The sequence below is a fragment of the Pelodiscus sinensis genome, chromosome 4 (genome assembly GCF_052426305.1).
Source record: "Pelodiscus sinensis isolate ZL-2025 chromosome 4, ASM5242630v1, whole genome shotgun sequence".
In the NCBI taxonomy this organism is placed as follows: Eukaryota; Metazoa; Chordata; order Testudines; family Trionychidae; genus Pelodiscus; species Pelodiscus sinensis.
The window spans coordinates 8,430,351-8,448,250 of NC_143055.1; the positions used below are offsets into that span (position 1 = coordinate 8,430,351).

The following is a 17,900-nucleotide window of genomic DNA, read 5'->3' on the forward strand; positions in this document are numbered from 1 at the left end:
GTTAATTAGATAGCTGGAGTCAATGTACCTTAATTAAAGTTTCTGCGCAATCTCCACATGAGGTTTGCTCCTGTCGACTTCCCTTACTCCTTGCAATGAGTAGGAGTACGCTGAGTTCGATTTAATGGGTCTTTACTAGACTTGCTAAATTGAACTCCAGAAGATCAACTGGAGTTGATCAGTGTTGATTTTCCATGTAGTGAAGATGTGGCCTTAGAAGACCAAGTTTCAGGCTAGAAATAGAGACTCATTCGTAGAACTTGATAGCATCGTGTTTTATAGTGAACCCACTATAAATGTTAGCATACTTGCAATGGTATTGTGGTGGTCTTTATATGTTAAGCACTATGTGATGGTGTAATCAGTTACATGATTTTTACTTTCTTCAGTAGGACGTTATTGAGAATGAAAACATGTAGGCTAGTAACTAACCTGCTATGCCTAATAAAATATCCAGATAAGCTCCAGGACTTTCTGTATCACATGGGATTGACCATAATATTAAAGGGACACTGTTGGGTCAAATTTAGTCCAAACTTTTGATTTTGTACAAATGAGTTGTCACAATACCTACATGTAGTAAGAAATAGTCCATATATTTAAAAAATCCACTGGAAACAGTGTTTCTTTGGGTGTAATAAACATCCCCAGGTTGTTATTAGCTAAAACGTTGCAGAACTGCAAAAAGCAAACAAACAGCCTAGGTAGTGAAAAATAAATGATATTTTTAATGTGACAGTGAATCTTTTTAAAGAAATGGCCTAAAGTTTTCAAAGGCACAAACAATAAATTACGATCTAACTCCGCCCTGTGGAAATGCAGGTAGCTTGAATTCTTTTGGTAAATAGCAGCCATTTTAATGGCAGCACATTGCTTTCCTGCGTGCTTAAAGTAAGCAGCTGCAGGTTGCCATTACAGGACAGTCGTGGTCTTTCCTGAATTCCTCTGCTTTGGTGGAACAGATGCCTTTTTGCCCTGTATTTGAATAACAGTCACCTTCCCTCCCCTTCCCTCAGACTAAATTTGATGTTTGAAGGCTTTGGGTTGCCTACCGATGCTCTTATTCTTTCCCTACCACTTCTTCACTATTTATGTAAGTATCCATTTATATTTTGCTTGCAGTAATACAGTACAGATAGCCAAACTCCTCGTTTCCTTTCCTTACACTTTCTGAGCAAAAGATCTCAATCCACCTGCTGGTGGACTAAATTCTAATGATGATTAAAGGGTACACACCATCTAGAATTCTGCTGTTACACTGCTCAGAAGCTGACACTGGGGTACAGAAAAGACTTGCGCAGACATGCTGCCCTTTTCTGAGCCCTGTGCAGAGGTTCAGAGTGCCCCCGTGCAGGTAGGAGCTCGGCTGGGGAAGGGGGGAAGGGTACTTGCCCTCTTAGGGGAGCAGGAGCAGAAGCAGCTGCCTGCTATAAATGGAGAAGGTGGTTTCAGCCTCTACTCCAGGACTGGGCTAAAGATGATCATCGGGCTGTGAGAGCCTCAGCTGGCTCCCACCTGCTCAACACTCCGGAAAGCCGGGTGCAAGGCCACGTGTGTTTCTGAATGCCGAGAGCTTGGAGCGAGTGAAGACAGGCTTCTTATGCTGGCTCCGCCCCCATAGCTCCCATTGGCTCATTTTGGCCAATAGCAACTGCCTATTTGCAGGACAGTCATCATGCAAATTGCCTCCCCTCCTTCATCCCCTGGGCTCAAAGCATTCAGTTTAGAACAATAAACATGGCTCCTGCAACTCCCCATAGCACATACAGGGACTGGTAGGCAGGGACCCTGGCTAAGGAAACTGCTGGGCTACTGGCTTGGAGCCTGGTAAGGTCTCCCATCCAGAGCCTATCTCTGGCACCCCAGCCCCTCCTTCTCTCCCCCAACCCTCTGCCCCCCAACCCCATGTAACCAAAACCTTCTGCACCCCTGCTCCAGCCCTCATATGCCTTCCCAGACACTGCATCCCCTCCTATGCCCCTCCTCAGGTCACAACCCCCTCTCAGACCTTGCAGCCCAATGCACTATCCCTGGTCACAGCCCAAATCCCTGTACCCTCTCCTCCGCCCTCCACCAGGTCACAATCCCCTCCCAGACTCTGCACTCCCTCCTTACCCCAGTCTGTTGCTCCAGGTTATGATCCCCTACTTCACCCAAACTCCCTCCCAGACCCCACATCCCAATCCCTCACCCTCAAGTTCCCTTCTGCACCCAACCTCCATCCCAGACCCCCACACCACCTCCATTAATATCCTGGAAGAGTGCAGCCCTCCCATTTACCAAATGTTTGGAATGGCCCCCCCATCAAAAATTATTGCCCACCCCTGTGTTAATAGCTTAAGGTAAGAGAGAAAAATATTCTTTTAACAGAATTTTTTTGAGTGTTGTGGATATTTATAACTCTGATCTTAATGATTTTTTAAAATCCCGTGTTACTAATTAATACGTGGTAAACTGTATTGCATTAAGGCCAGGTCTTTGCTATGTGGTAGAGTTCTGGCTCTCATGTATCAGACGTAGCAAGTATTAGGTACGCCAAGGTTTCAGAGGAGTAGCTGTATTAGTCTGCAGCTAAAAAACTTCAGAAACAACAATGGGCCTATAGCACCTTAGGCTAACAAAAATATATAAATAGTATCATGAGCGTTTGTGGGCACAACCCAGTATTTCAGCCCAGAGTAGTGTTAATTTTCTTATTTGATTTCATATTAAATAATCATAAGCATTGCTCCTTGTTAATTTTCCCTTGTTTTAAGATATTTTCTTCCACACCTATGAACTATTCAAAATATATTTATATCTATGGTTTTTGTTTGTACTGGTGGGTGCAAATCCACACACGACCTCAGTATTGGAGTTGCACATAAGAAAGTTCAACTCGCCCAAGGGTAGAAAATCTTAGAAGGAACACTGCTCACATAGCTCTTTTGAAGATATAAAGCAGAGACCCTTCCAGCATCCTTGCTGTAGGCTGAGTGACACCTGTTCAGCTAGTGGCAATCATGGGTCAGGACCTAGAGTTAGGGATTCTGCATTGCTCTTGAGCTATTAAAGACCATTGCTGCTGCATATCTAGGAATCTATTTAGGAAGCACCTCTCTTGTGACTAATCCCCTTTTGTAATACTCAGTAACACTTTTGTTCCAGTGAGACCAACGATGAACAAACATTACTATGACACTTAAACTTATTCCTAAGTGAAAGTTCTTCTGTGCTTTAGGGATGTTACATTTTGATTAATTAACTAATCGAATAGTCAATGGGATTTCCATTGACTATTCGATTAGTCGATAAGGACGTCCACGTCCCGCCTTTGAAATGTACAAGAGACGCAGCAGGGGCTCTTGTGCTTTTCAAAGATTGAAACGCTGCGTGGAGCCCAGAGCTGGCGGGGAGTCCAGTCGACCCCAAGCTCCACATGGACACGTCCGATTTGAAATGTACAAGAGCCCCCTCCCACGGAGCTGGAGCTGGGGGAACCGGTTTTTAAGCCGGCTCCCTCCAGCCCCTCCACCTCTTCCCTCACCTTGCTGCCTCTTCGTGATAGTCAACTAGTTGATTAGTCGCTTACATCCCTACTGTGCTTCAGTGTTATTTTGTTGGTACTGTGGCATCATTAGGCAAATGTCCTATTTTTGCTCTATTTACTGCTCTTCATATGTGTAGAGTGTAATATGCAACATCTCCTTTAAAACAAGTTCATTGTACTGGTCTAATTGGATTGTTCCCCCGTAGAGAACGCCACTTTTGAACTGGGAGCTACGTGGATCCATGGTTCAAATGGAAACCCAGTCTATCATCTAGCAGAAGACAACGGCTTACTTGAAGAGACTACTGATGGCGAGAGGAGCATTGGCCGTATTAGTCTTTACTCCAAGAATGGAGTGGCTTATCACCTTACCAACAATGGACAGAGGATTCCGAAAGATGTGGTTGAAGAATTCAGTGATTTATACAACGAGGTTGGTATTTAGCAACCCCCTTTTGTTGTACATTGCTCTGGAAACTATTAGACACTTGTCAGTGCAGAGATACAAAGGAATGAGGAAAACTTTTAATTCCTTCAGTTTCTCTACTTAAAATAAGTTGGATTTTTTTTAAAACAAATATGGTGCCTTCTACTTTATTCAATTACTGGGTAGAGTGGATCAGAGCTCCTGGAAACAAATCACACTCAAAAATACACCTTTTGCCCTGTCTTATGATTAGTTCTGATTACTTCCAGCAGACTCAGTAATAAAATGTATCCTAAGCAAATACCCCAAGGAAAAAGCAATTTTCAGTTTCCTTGATGGTCAGTTTCCTTGGGGTAAGTCTCATGTTGGTGTAAATGAGCACTGTTCCACTGTTTCTAGTGGCGTAGTGCCTATTTCTGCTCAGGGTAAATGTGGACTCTGATAATTAATGGTTGAACAGATGTAAAATGGCATTACTTTTGTACTTTTATAATACCAAGACGTAGACTTAAACAATGCTAAGGCAGCTTGCCAGGTTTCACTTTAATTATTCTCCTAATTGGTTTCCTCTATTTCTTTCCAGTTATATGTGGGTGAGGGGTTAATGTAAAAATTCCCCCATGAAAATGCTCTCAGACATAAAATAGGGTAGGGAGAAGAAGGAGTAGAGGGAAGTTGTAGCCATTTGTATAGCCCTGAAAGTTTGCCGCTGAATTGGAACTTCACAAACATTTGTTTGAGTAACTCTTTTTTCATAATGTCATACCTTGGGATCAGCCGGACATTGTATAATATATATTTACAAATATGGGCATGACCATTCAAACATACATTGGTAAAGTCCTTCATCAGAGGCTATTAAGGAAACAAAATAGTCATGGGCTGAAAGGTAAAGTACTATCATGGATCAGAGGCAGAATGGAAATGCCGATTGTCAACTTAGAAAGAAGTTTAGCGTTGTGCCATGAGGATCTTGACCAGAGCTAATACACACCTGGCCTGTAATTAATTGGGTTAGTAGAGAGGGTTGTGGGGATCATGGGAGGAGTCTAGTAAAAGTAGGAAATTGGGCAATACAGTGGCAGATGAAATCCCACTTGGACAAGTGCAGAGTGATGGATTTTGGAAGGAATAGTTTGAGCTACTTTTTCTTACCACAAGGGTCTAAAATTAACAGAAAAAGGAAAGCAAATATAATATTGAGCCAGATGAAAAAAGAGAGAGAAAATAACATTGGGAGCACTGTAATGAATGGCTTTATATAAGTAAATGGTGTGCCATTGCTCTGAATACTGTTTACTCATCATCCCATCTCCAAGAAATGTAGAGAAATATAGGAAGTGTTTATTCCCCTTTAAATCTTTACTACAGGCCTGAAAAGACGTGAAATAAGAAGCAAACATAAAGAGGTGGGAATACAGTTTAGAAAGTAGACTAATAAATGTTTACAGAGGGATACAAAGTGAATGATGAAGGAAAGTTAGTTTGGACTTTGGGTTACCCTTTCTTATAATACAAGAACAAGGAGCCTGCCAGTGGAACTAGAAAGCCACGAAATTCAAGTTGATTTTTTTAAAATTCAGTGCATAATTTGCTTGTTCCTACCACAGGCTAACCTTGTGTCCAAGAGCTAAGAGTCATAAGAGGATTTGACATTTATATGGGTAGTTAGTAAACATATCTACTGTAACATGTATTGGGATAAACATTTATAAGGGTTCTCAGCACTTTTTCTTTAGGACAGAAGCCAACTCTCAGTTGTCTGGGACTAAGAAGTAACTTTTCCCCTACCCATGTTGCAACATTATTACCTATTACGGGGGAGTTCACACTCTCCCATAATGGGTAATAATGTACTGGAATGGGTTACCTGGGGAGGTGGTGGAATCTCCATCCTTAAGTCCTGGCTTGACAAAGCCCTGGCTGAGATGATTTAGTTGGGATTGATCTTGCTTTGAGCAGGAGGTTGGACTCGATGACCTCCTGAGGTCTCTTCCAGCCCTATGAATCTATGATTCTATCTCTGAAGCTTCTGGTACTGGATGCTGGATTAGGTGGATGATTTTACTGATCTCATGTGACAAGTCCTGTGTTCCTCCTCTCTGTGTACTTTGGGGAACAAAAATAAGAGAAGTTATGAACTCTTGAAAGTCCAAATTGCAAAAGAAACCAAGCATGCAATATACGAACACTCTTGCTGATGGATGAAGTACATCAGGGCATGCATAGCATGTGTGTGTGGCTTCAGGATCCTTCGCTCTTGCTTTTAACACACAAATGAGAATGTGTTTCTCGTTACACACAGATTGAATTAGCAGGCTGCATTACTTCTAGCTATTGTATTTTTTGTTCTGTGGGTTCTTAATGGTTTTTCTGCTCTGGATGATTTGCAGGTTCTTGGGCCACATTTATAATGAAATGGGAAGGGCAATGGAAAGTGGGCATTCCGCCTGCTTCCATTTGAACCTCTAAACGAACAACCTCTGCACTACACTGAAACAGTGAAACAGTGGTAAATAAGGTGAATCTGAATGCATGTGGTGTATTTAGTTTTCCCTCACAGGGTCCTGGCATACTTTTCCCTCACAGGGTAATCTGCAAGCCTCTCTCTGTGTCCTGAGGGTCTCCCTGTGGCGATTGGATGTCGGGGCAGGGGGCCATAGGGAGATTGTTTAATCAGGGCAAACTGCAAAGTATGGGGCAGACGGTCTTCAAAACTGGGGGTTATTCTAATACTTGGATTTACTGAGGCAGCAGCAAAACAGCTTCTCTCATACCTTAGGGTGTGTCTAAACTGCACCCCTCTGTCGGCAGAGGGATGTAAATTAGACATAACGAAAGTGCAAATGAAGCTGGGATTTAAATATCCCACGCTTCATTTGCATAATGGTGGCCACCGCTTTTTTTTTCGAAACGGGGCTTGTCGAAAAAAACCCCCGGCAGTTTAGACAGGGCATTTTCAACAGAAATGCCCCGTTTCAAAAGATCCTGTACTCGGGGGGGAAAAAAGCAGCAGCCACCATTATGCAAATAATGGGATATTTAAATCCCGGCTTCATTTGCACTTTCAATATGTCTAATTTACATCCCTCTGCCGATAGAAGGGTGTAGTTTAGATGTACCCTTACAGATTACCCAGAAGCCAAAAACAACAGTTCCCTTAAAACAATCCATTCTTGAGCTCCTACTTATATAGCCAAGTCAAATGTGAGGGGGATTGTTGAAAATCTTGTTCTCCACATGAATGGGATTGGACACAGTGCTCACCAGGTCAATGAATATTTCGGATCATATTCAAATACATGCTTACAGCCAATTTTTATTAACTGAACTAAGATTTATTTAAAAAGAGAATGAGAGAGTATCATTTAAAAGATCATTGTACAAACAATTATGAATAGAGAACATAACAACGAGTCAGACCAAAGGTCCATCTAGCCCAGTATTCTGTCTTCTGACAGTGGCCAATGCCAGGTGCTCCAGAAAGAATGAACAGAAGAGGGAATTATCAAAGGCATGTCTACACTAGTGAGAAGATCGACCCTTCTATGGTTGATCTGCTAGCATTTGATTTAGTGGGTCTAATGTAGACCTGTAAATCGAATGCTGAGGGAAGCCCCTGCTGGCGTCTGCTACTCCTCGTTCTGCAGGGTGTAAAGGAAGCCGATGGGAGCATGAGCTTCCGTTGGCCTCTTGCTGTGTGGATGCCACCACAGCTCAGCTTAAGGGAAGCCGAATCCTGGTCTGCCTTTTTGTGTAGCTGGAGTTGTGTACTTTAAACCAACCTGCCTGGTCTAATATAGACCAGGCCCACGTGATCCACCCTCTGTCACGCATTCCCAGCTTCTGGCAGACAGAGGCTAGGGACACTGTCCCTTCCCATCCTGGCTAGTAGAACTTACAGTTCTCTAGAGATGGTGAGTTTTAGAGTTGCAGAAAGTTCTTTCAGAATAAATTCCGTAGGGTAGCCCTGCTGAGGTGGCAATCTCAGTCTTGCCATGCCAACTTCCCCTGTGGAAGCGTAAGCAGATCTGAGATAACAGAATCAGGGCCCAAGAGTTCCTTTTATAGTTCTCTTGCAGCTTCTCGACAGCAGGTAAATATTAGGTGAAGCCTTATGGCTTTGCAGTTTCCTCAGCATCACAGCTACATGGATCAGCATAAGGCAACTGCCCATCTCCTGGCATTTACAAGTACTTTATTACATACTTCAGAGAGAAATGACAACAATGATATTACCACATTCACAGTTTATCTAAATGCTAATGTTCCCTTTTGATTTTTCAATCAATAGTACATAGTAACAGACAGGAACTGACCGGTTACATTGGGAACCTCTCAGAAGGTATTGGTAAACATAGATTACTCTAGTTGCTATCTTTTCCTAGTTCTCTAACAATAAACATCTACATCTACAGTTTGCAGATGATACCAAACTGGGTGGGGTTGCGACTTCTTTGGAGGATAGGGACATAATTCAAAATGACCTTAGCAAGTTAGAGAAATGGTCAGAGGTAAACAGGATGAGGTTTAATAAAGAGAAATGCAAAGTGCTCCACTTAGGAAGGAACAATCAGTTCCATACATACAAGATGGGAAGCGACTGTCTAGGAAGGAGCATGGCGGAAAGGGATCTCGGGGTCATAGTGGACCACAAGTTGAATATGAGTCAACAGTGTGATGCTGTTGCAAAAAAAGCAAATATGATTCTAGGTTGTATCAACAGGTGTGTTGTAAGCAAAACTCGTGAAGTCATTCTGCCGCTCTACTCTGCACTAGTTAGGCCTCAGCTGGAGTACTGTGTCCAGTTCTGGGCGCCACATTTCAAGAAAGATGTGGAGAAATTGGAAAGGGTACAGAGAAGAGCGACAAGAATGATTAAAGGTTTAGAGAACATGACCTATGAAGCCAGGCTTCATGAACTGGGCTTGTTTAGTTTGGAAAAAAGAAGATAGGTGAGAGGATTATACATAGGTGAGAGGATTATTCTAAGAGGGGTGGGCGAGATTCTGTGGCCTGCACTGTGCAGGGGGTCAGACTAGATGATCATAATGGTCCCTTCTGACCTTAAAGTCTATGAGTCTATGAGTCTATGAGTCTAAGATTAAGGGGGGACATGATAGTGGTTTTCAAATATCTAAAAGGGTGTCACAAGGAGGAAGGAGAAAATTTGTTCCTCTTGGTTTCTGAGGACAGGACAAGGAGTAATGGGCTTAAAGTGCAGCAGGGGAGGTTTAGATTGGACATTAGGAAAAAATTCCTAACTGTCAGGGTGGTCAAATATTGGAATAAATTGCCAAGGGAGGTGGTGGAATCTCCCTCTCTGGAGATATTTAAGAACAGGTTAGATAGACATCTGTCAGGGATGGTGTAGGTGGAGCTTGGTCCTGCCTTGAGGGCGGGGGGCTGGACTCGATGACCTCTCGAGGTCCCTTCCAGTCCTATGATTCTATGATTCTATCTCATATCTAACATGGCTTTGCCAGCGATTTATAAGTAACAGCTCTATTTACTTTCCTAATATGTCTTTAAAGGTAGATTTGGGGTCTTTTAGTTGGCAAGTTGTTTAACTCTTTTTGGCTCAGTGCCTCACCCACTTTTAGCCATTTTAACTTCATTAGTCTCCCAGCATGTGGTCTTCATTGCTAGGAAAGGTGCGTTTTACATTGATGTGAAATTCTAGCAGAGAGGGGGTGGAATAATGTTGACCTTGATTAGCTACCTCCAGGTAAAAACAACAGGGCCTTGTCTCTGTAGGGTTTTACATTATTAACAATAATAACGTAAGTACCATAGTGCTTAGGGGCCCCATCTTCAATTTCAAAACATGTCTATCTTATGCAGTGAAAACATAGCACAATAGGTGATGTGACCTTTTTCCTGGTAATTACAGTTAATGGCCTTAGAGTCAGTCAGCACTCCCCTATGTATTGGATGGTTAATGGGTGCAGGAGGTAGCTGAAGAGTGACTAATTTCTATTTCCCTCAGGCTCCCACCCTCTGCTGGGCTTTATGCCAGCTCTGGACTAAGCTGTAGTCCCCTGCATTGTAGGCTTTGTCTATACTGCACAGCTTTTAGCGACATGGCCATGTTGACGCAGCTGTGCTGCTAAAGGTCAGGCAGCGTAGCCGCTGTTTGTCGGCTACCCCCATTGGTCACAGTGTCGCCTCTGAACAAGAAAAGTGATATCACTCAGTTGCCAGTGTAAACATTGCCTTACTCTATCACACTCCCATGTGTCTGGCCCACTAGACACTGAGGGCCTGCTTTGTACTGGGGATGTTAAATATTGGTTAATTGAATAGTTGAGTAACCTCACAAATTCTTATTGGTTAGTCGACTAGTCTATAGTCCCCGGAGGGTGGGGCCAGCAGCCAGTGCATTCCAGCCCCACTCTGGAGGAGCCCCCTTACACTCCGCACTGCTGCCTCTGTATCAGTTTAAAAACCAGTTCCACTCATGGGACCCATCGTGAGGCAGCCCAGCTCCTAATACACTTGAAATGCAGAGCTGCAGTGGGGGGTAGGTCCTGGTCCTGGCATGGGACAGGACTTAGCTGGGTTGCCTGTCCACCTGGCTCCTAACACACTTTAAATGCAGAGACGCAGCAGGGGTAGGTCCCAGACCCATCGCAAGCTAGGACTGAGTCGGGCTGCCGGCCAGCCTGCTAAAAAATTGACTGGCAAGTGGGGGGAGGGAAATGCGTGTAATTTGTAGTCTATAAGCTTTTGCTTATCGGTTAATTGGTTAATCTATTCTATCCTTAGTTTGTACTGGGGCTAGGCTAGCTTGAGACAGTGGCATAAATCAAGCCATTAGTTTCAAAACTGAGTTAGAAGGGGTGCTTGAGGCGAGTTCTGACAATCCGTAGGAAGCTGCACAGATCAAGGTGTGCCATCTTGGCCTTCCTGATTCATTCTGTAACATCTGGCTGCCCAGAGAGACGGCCTCTTTCCCTAGGGTGCGGCCACAGTTTAACTGAGTGGAGAGGCTTGTACTCTGCCCTTCTCACTCTGATAGAGAAGGGCCTGGTGCTGTCAGATCCTGTGTACATGTGCTTTCTAAATGGAAAGAAAGTCAGTAGAATCTTGTACATGCACTGTATCTTCCAAGCTCTTTGAAATAAGCCTTGTTTGTGGTTTCTTGGGAGTGCTTTGGTAGCTGTGTCATAGCAAAGAAATCAGTTTAGCTCTTAGAAGAATTTTCTATGTCTTGTACTTCAAAAGTGGCATTGCCCAGTAACTTGCAATGGAATCATGCACACTCATGGATGTTATAATTGGGTTCAAGTTAAAGGGACAGCCTCAGAGTATCTTCAAGTTCTGTGACCCCTTTATTAGAAATTCTTATTCGATCCTGGTTGGGCCTTTGTATGGCCATTTATAATAGGTTTTGCCTGTGGGTGTGTTTGTAGGCGCTCATATGTGCATATTCTTTCCATCATTAGAAGCATAAATATCCCTTTCCAGAAATATATTTAGGAAATGTGTCCAATCCTAAACTCAGTCAATATTTGCTACATTATTAAGAAATTCTTCACTATAGATTCTCTTGGCATTTCCCATCTCACTTCTTTGCACGTTGCTGCTGAATAGCTGCCATTCACAAAATTCCGTGTCTGGGGCACCTTGGTGCTACCAGCAGAAATACTGACAATGATATTTTCCTGTTGTCTGACCAGCTGGATCCCATACTTTAAAAAACCTCCTTTGATGTTTTCCCTGCCGAGGGAGAAATGTCTGTTTCTCTCCCTTCCTCTGGTGCCCGGTGAGGAATATAATGGACAATGCAAACATGCCTATGGCTAATTTAGTCTCTGTGCTGAATGGTAACTGGATTTGAATGCAGCTTTGCTTGTCTTGTAAATGTGTTATCTGCTTATAGTCTGCAATCAGCTTATGAAAGCCAAGCTACATTATGCTGAGGCAAGGTCTGTGGCAGCTTTTAGCCGTGCTTGTTGGAAGTGGTTAGACCTCAGAAATCTGTGCCATAGTGTAGGCTCCTGAACTGCAGTGTGTTGAAATTCCACAATACTTCTGAGGTGGGGGTGGGGAAGAGAGACCATTTTTTCCGCCTTCACTGCTAAGGACGCCCAAACTCTCTTTTTGTGAAACAGCTTTGGAATAGCTCCGTGCTTCACTCAATAGCAGGGATGTAAAATCCCATTGAAACAGGTAACCAATTAAACATTATGTCGAACCAGTTAACCACTTAAATGGGGGGTAGGCTGGGGAGCTGCTCCAGCCCGATTGGACTAGAACGCCCTCTCCTCCCGCCTCCCGCAGCTGGGTGAAGTACCCTGGCCCTTGGTGCACTGCTCTGGTTAGGCTGGGCCCGCCACAGGCAGGGGCTACTCCAGTGGGCTGAAATGCCCCCTTCCTGCCTGGAGCAACCCCCCTGTTCACAGCAAGTGGGAGACTTTTCCAGCCCCCACTGGTTAACCATAACCAATAAGCATTACCCAGTAAGGGTGATGCTTTCCAGCCATCCCTATTCATTATACCAGGTCCCTTCTCTTTTTCTGTTTTCTACCAGTTTCCTTCTTCTCTTCTGTGTTTCCTCCCTCTCATCAGTTCTTTTTTTGTTTTAATTTTTTCTTGTACTTCATTTTTTTTCCTCCTTCCCTGCCCCCAGTTCCTTTCCTGGCTCCTTTTTTTCCTCTCTGTTCATGTTTATTAACTTAAACTTCAAAGCAAACTCCCCAAATTACAGGCACAACAGCGGCAGTACACAGAGGTAAAAAGGAAACATCCGATTCCTCTCCCCGACTCTTTGTCCTGAGAGCTAAGACGTCAGCTTGATATCATAGTCCCAATGCCGACTGCCATTTCACCAAACTCATCTGTGTTTTCTAGATGTTTTTAGCAGCTGAAAATGACTTGCTCTAAAAAAGCTTGAGCTGAAGTTTCAGGTGAGCCATCCTGTGCCTGGAAACAGGTAGGGTTGCCAGGTGTCCGGTATTCTACTGGACAGTCCGGTATTTGCGCCCTCTGTCCAGTAAAAAAAAACCAGAGAATACTGGACACGTGTAATGTATTTTCTGATTTTTCCAGCTGCGCACCAAATGGAAGCCTGGCGTGGGCGGGGGAGTGGCTGGAAGGCGGGGCCATGATGGGCGCTAGGAGCCTGTGATTATGGAAAAGCCTGGAGGGGGCAGGGGAAGTGGCTGGGACTCCCAGCCACTCCCCGCTCCCTTTCCAGGTTTCTGCGCAATCACAGGCTCCCAGCGCTGATCGCGGCCCCTCCTCCCAGCCTGGGAGTCCCAGCTGGCAGGCGGGGCCACGACTGACCGCCGCTCTGGGCGCGTCAGAAGCCTAGCGGAGGTAGGGGGAGTGGCCGGGATGCGGGGCGTGATTGGCGCTGGGAGTTCTCTACAATCATTTCAGCTGCAGGATAAAAAAGAGTTCTTCTAAATTCTTCTATAGCCTTAGCTTTAGAGGAATAGAAAACAATGAAAACAGCATGCACATTTGCACAATTACTTCTAAGCCTCTTTACATAGAGATGGTGTAGGATGAAGACTGTTTATTATTAAGTTAAGTATTAAACATAGCATGTGTGTTCGTGGCAGTGTTTGGTTTTTTTTTTTTTTTGCTTGACAAATTTTTAGCCCGCGTGTTTGGTATTTTTTGGGAGACCATCTGGCAACCCTAGAAACAGGCCAAACAGCAGCTATTGCACTAACAACTGTGAAGGGTCTCAGAGAAAAGACATGGCCAATCGCTGTCCTTCCTTACCAAGGTAGCTGCTGAATCGCCTGGCATTAGACAACTGGCTTTTGGAGTTTTCAGTAACTCAGGCCACATGATGGAAGATCTCTAAGTTTGAGGCCAAAAGATCCTTTCTCTTCCTCTGCAACACTGGCCTGTGTTTTGTTTCTCATGCTGCTGCTCACTGGCAGCCTGACCTTTGTAGAGACCTTTGGGAGAAAGCATGTGGCCTCCAGCAGCCCCTGCAGCTTCTAATTACAAGTCACAGGAGTGGGTGTGTCAGGCTCCTCCTATCCCTCCTACACTCTCCTGTCTCTCTTCTGGATGGGAATTGCAGCTATAGACACACTGCAGGGGGCAAGTCGTTTAAAGTATTTTCTGTAATTACTCCGCAACACGGGGATGTTGAAATCAAAAATATCCAGTTCTGTCAGAGTGGTAGTAGGTTTATTCCAAACACCTTTGACAGGAAAAACTTTCTAGCCAGATATGTTGTGTCTCTGCTTATAAAGCATTACATTTCACTGTGGTATGGTATAAACGAGAAGGCAGCACAGATTCTGGACCAACATGTGATTCCTGGGATAGGCTGTATTTTGTAATGCATCTTTAAGGGCTTTCCTGCCTGTCTTTATTCTGCTAAATTTTCCTTTTGATATGAAATACCGGAGAGATGTTTTTGGAACCATCTAAACAGAAGACTTGATCATTCCAGACAGGCACAAGTGATTTTGGTGGTTGTGTTTTAACAGCTTCCTCCTCACCAACAATAACAGTGATGCAACTTGTTGGGTCATGTTGTTATATGAAATGCCTTCTCCAAAAAAATAATTCTACCTGGATATCTTTTGATGAGATACAAGGTTGGCAGATAAAGGTAACAATGCTGAAGTAATATACTTACGATTTCTGTAATGCATTTGACTTAGTACCGCATGACATTGATTAAAAAATTAGAAGTTTATAAAATTGATATGGAGCACATTAAATGGATTAAAAACTGGCTCACTGATAGATCTCAAAACGTAACTGTAATGGGGAATCGTCGTCACATAGATAGGTATCTGGGGGGTCCTGCAGAGATGAGTTCTAAGCAATTTAACGTTTTTATCAGTGACCTCGAGGAAAACATAAAATCATCCTGAATAAAGTTTGCAGATGGCACAAAAATGTGGGGATTGGTAAATAATGAGGAGCACAGGTCATTGTTACAGAGCGATCTTGATTACTTGGTTAGCAGGGCTCAAGCAAACAATATGCATGTTAATACAGCTAAGTGTAAATGTATTAGGAATGTTAAATTGAGGTTATTTTAGTAATCGAGTAGTCGATAATTCTATCGCCTACTCGATTACTCAATAAGGGAAGGCAGCCCCGCTCATTCCCGGCTCGCTCTGGGATAAAACCCTGTTGCGGCTCTGCAATGTAAAGGCAGTAGGAGGTGGTCAGCTTGCCACCCAGCTCCTACTGCATTTTAAATTGAACAGCCGCAGCGGGGTTTGGTCCCCACCTGGTATGAGCTGGGACTGAGCCAGGCTGCCTGCTGGTCCGGCTCCTAAATTTAGGACCCATGGGGGACAGGGGCTGCTTCCGGCAGCAGGGGCAATTGATAGAGGCAGGGAGGGAGACAATGCTGGGGAGAACCGACTTTTAAACCTACTTCCTCCCCCTTGCTGCCTCTGATATAGGCAGCAGAGGCAGGGGGGAATGCGAGTAGCCGGCTTCACTACCCGTTAAGCTTAAGCTTATCGGGTAGTTGACTAATCGTCTACTCTCTTACATCCCTAAAATATATGTACCTAGGAACAAAGAATGTGGGCCATACTTTCTGGATAAGGGATTTTATCCTGGGAAGCAATGACTCTGAAAGAGATTTGAGGGTCGCAGTGGATAATCAATGGAACATGGGACATGCCGAACAGTGCGCTGTTATGGCCAAAAGGGCTAACATGGTCCTTGGAGGCATAAATAGGAATCATCAGTTGGAGTACAGAAGTTATTTAACCTCTGTTGGGCAGTGGTGTGACCACTGCTGGAATCTGCGTCTAGTTCTGGTGCCCACAATTCAAGAAGGATGTTGATAAATTGGAGAGGGTTCAGAGAAGAGCCACTAGACTGATGAAAGGGTTAGAAAACCTGCCTTTATGTGGTAGGCACAAGGAGTTCAATGTATTTAGCTCAGTATATAAATCGATCAATAAATGGTTAAGAGGTGACTTTATTACAGTCTCCAAATACCTACATGGGGAAGAAATTGTTTATAATGGCTTCTTCAGTCTAGCTGGAAGTTGAAACTAGAGAAATTCAGGTTGGAAATAAGGTGTCAATTTTTAACGGTGAGGGCAATTCGCTGTTGGAACCATTTACCAAGGGTTGTGGAGGATTCACCGTCACTGACAATTTTCAAACCAAAATAGCGTGTTTTACCAAAAGCCGTGCTTTAGGAACTAATCGGGGGGGCGTGTGGGGCAGGGAAGGGACAGGGGAGGGGGGAGTTCTTCTTACCTATATTATAAAGGAGTTTAGACTGAGTGTCCAGTCTGACCTTGGAATCTATGAGTGTGTGAAATGGTGGAAGATTCAGCCAGTTGAACGATCTCAACAGGGAATGCCTTGGGTGTATCATGGCCGTATACACATGGATACTTGCAAATAGGGTGGAAAAGTGGCCATTCACTCATTCCCATTATACTGGTACAGGGCAGCATGCTCTTTAGTTTGGTGTTTGATACTAGACAAAACTAGGCTAGGGAGGTTGTGGAATCTTCATCTCTGGAGATATTTAAGAGCTGATTAGACAGACATCTGTCAGGGATGGTCTAGGTGGTACTGGGTCCTGCCATGAGGGCAGGGGACTGGACTTGAAGACCTCTCAAGGTCCCTTCCAATTCTAGTGTTCTAGGATTCCATGAAAACCACATCCAGTTTTGTCTCAGTGCTGGGTGGGGAATAAACAGAAGTGAACGTAAGCAGGTGCACCCTGGTGCAAAAGCCATCAGGGAGCTATCAAAAGAGCTCCCAGGGACCCGGGTTGCAATAGGACAGTACCTGGGAGAAACTTTGTTACTTTTACTGCTGGGAACAACAAACCACCCAAAAAATTGGCTGTCTGGCTTAAAACCAGAGGAGTGGCGTCCCTACCTCTGAATGAGTCACACGTGTACGCTTTGATTTCCGCATCAGAGCACCCCTGTTCCAGTCTATATTGGACTACTGGGTAAAAAATTAAAAAATACAGTCTGTTAGATTTTTTGGGGGGTGGGGGGGAGAAGAGGGAATGTTGATCAACCTATGGATTCCTTTTTTGTTTGGTGAATGTCATGTGCTTTGACCATCATTTTGAATGCGACCTGTCCTGTGACTTGGAACATTCATTTTGTAGCACAAACTTAACACCAGAGAAGAGAGGCTGAGTCTAAGAGACTGTGACAGGGTAATTAAGGGCCTTCAACACTGAATGGGTCGGGACGGGCAGCGCTGGGGCAGGCAGGCGGGCGGGATAAAGGGCCTACCCGCGGTAAGGTAGAGGGGTGGGTTCCCTCATGACCTAGTGGATAGGGCTCCTACCTGGGCTTATACCCCTGTGGAACAATGGGTTTGCTTTGAGCAGCGCTGTTGATTTTGGACATATCTGGGGACTCTCTGCCCTGGAAGTTTGGCAAAGGGGAAATTCTCCAGCAGACGTGCAAGGGCAAGAAAGATGTCAGAAGCTGTGTTTAGATAGGGAATGTCCTGTATGCAAAGAAAGCTATTCTGCTGCCTTGCCTAAGGACAGAGCCCAGAGGCTGGACTCCCAGAGGGGTAGGGAGGACACTGAGGAAATAACAGATTTGTACCTCTTGTGATTTTTTGAAAAGAATAAAGTAAGTGTGTGAGACAGTGTGAGAGAGAAAGAGAGAAAGAAAGAGAGAAAGAGAGAGAGAAAGAAAGAATCAGAACTTCCTTGGCCAGGTCGACTCTGAGGAGAAGGTTGGGCTCCGGAGGATCGTGGTGCTGGTTCCAGGGTCTAGGCAGCTGAACTGTGAGATTCCATTGCCTAAGGAGGGTATTGGACATGGGGTCTGCACTTGAGAGTATGCCTGAAAGACCCGGAGCCAGGTACAGTGACCAGTCGCTATTCAGACCCAAGGGGCTTAGAAGCATGTGGGATTGATGGATGGGTCGATTCACAGCAGACTGGTACCTGTCCAGAGTGCACGTTGGGGGCAGGTTGTGACAAACTAACACAAAATC

The 17,900-nt window shown here is 44.4% G+C and overlaps 1 protein-coding gene across 4 annotated transcripts in view; it reads left to right on the plus strand.

Moving 5' to 3' along the window:
• SMOX (spermine oxidase) overlaps positions 1 to 17,900 on the plus strand; it is a 136,157-nt gene that overhangs the window by 102,542 nt on the left and 15,715 nt on the right. For 3 of the 4 annotated variants that reach the window (XM_006139203.5, XM_075930978.2, XM_075930977.2), the window contains one exon: positions 3,736 to 3,962. In XM_006139203.5, coding sequence (XP_006139265.3) covers positions 3,736 to 3,962 — 227 coding nt within the window. Of the gene's footprint in view, positions 1 to 1,016; positions 1,094 to 3,735; positions 3,967 to 17,900 lie in introns of all 4 variants that reach the window. The other variant, XM_089777752.1, reaches the window with a different exon arrangement.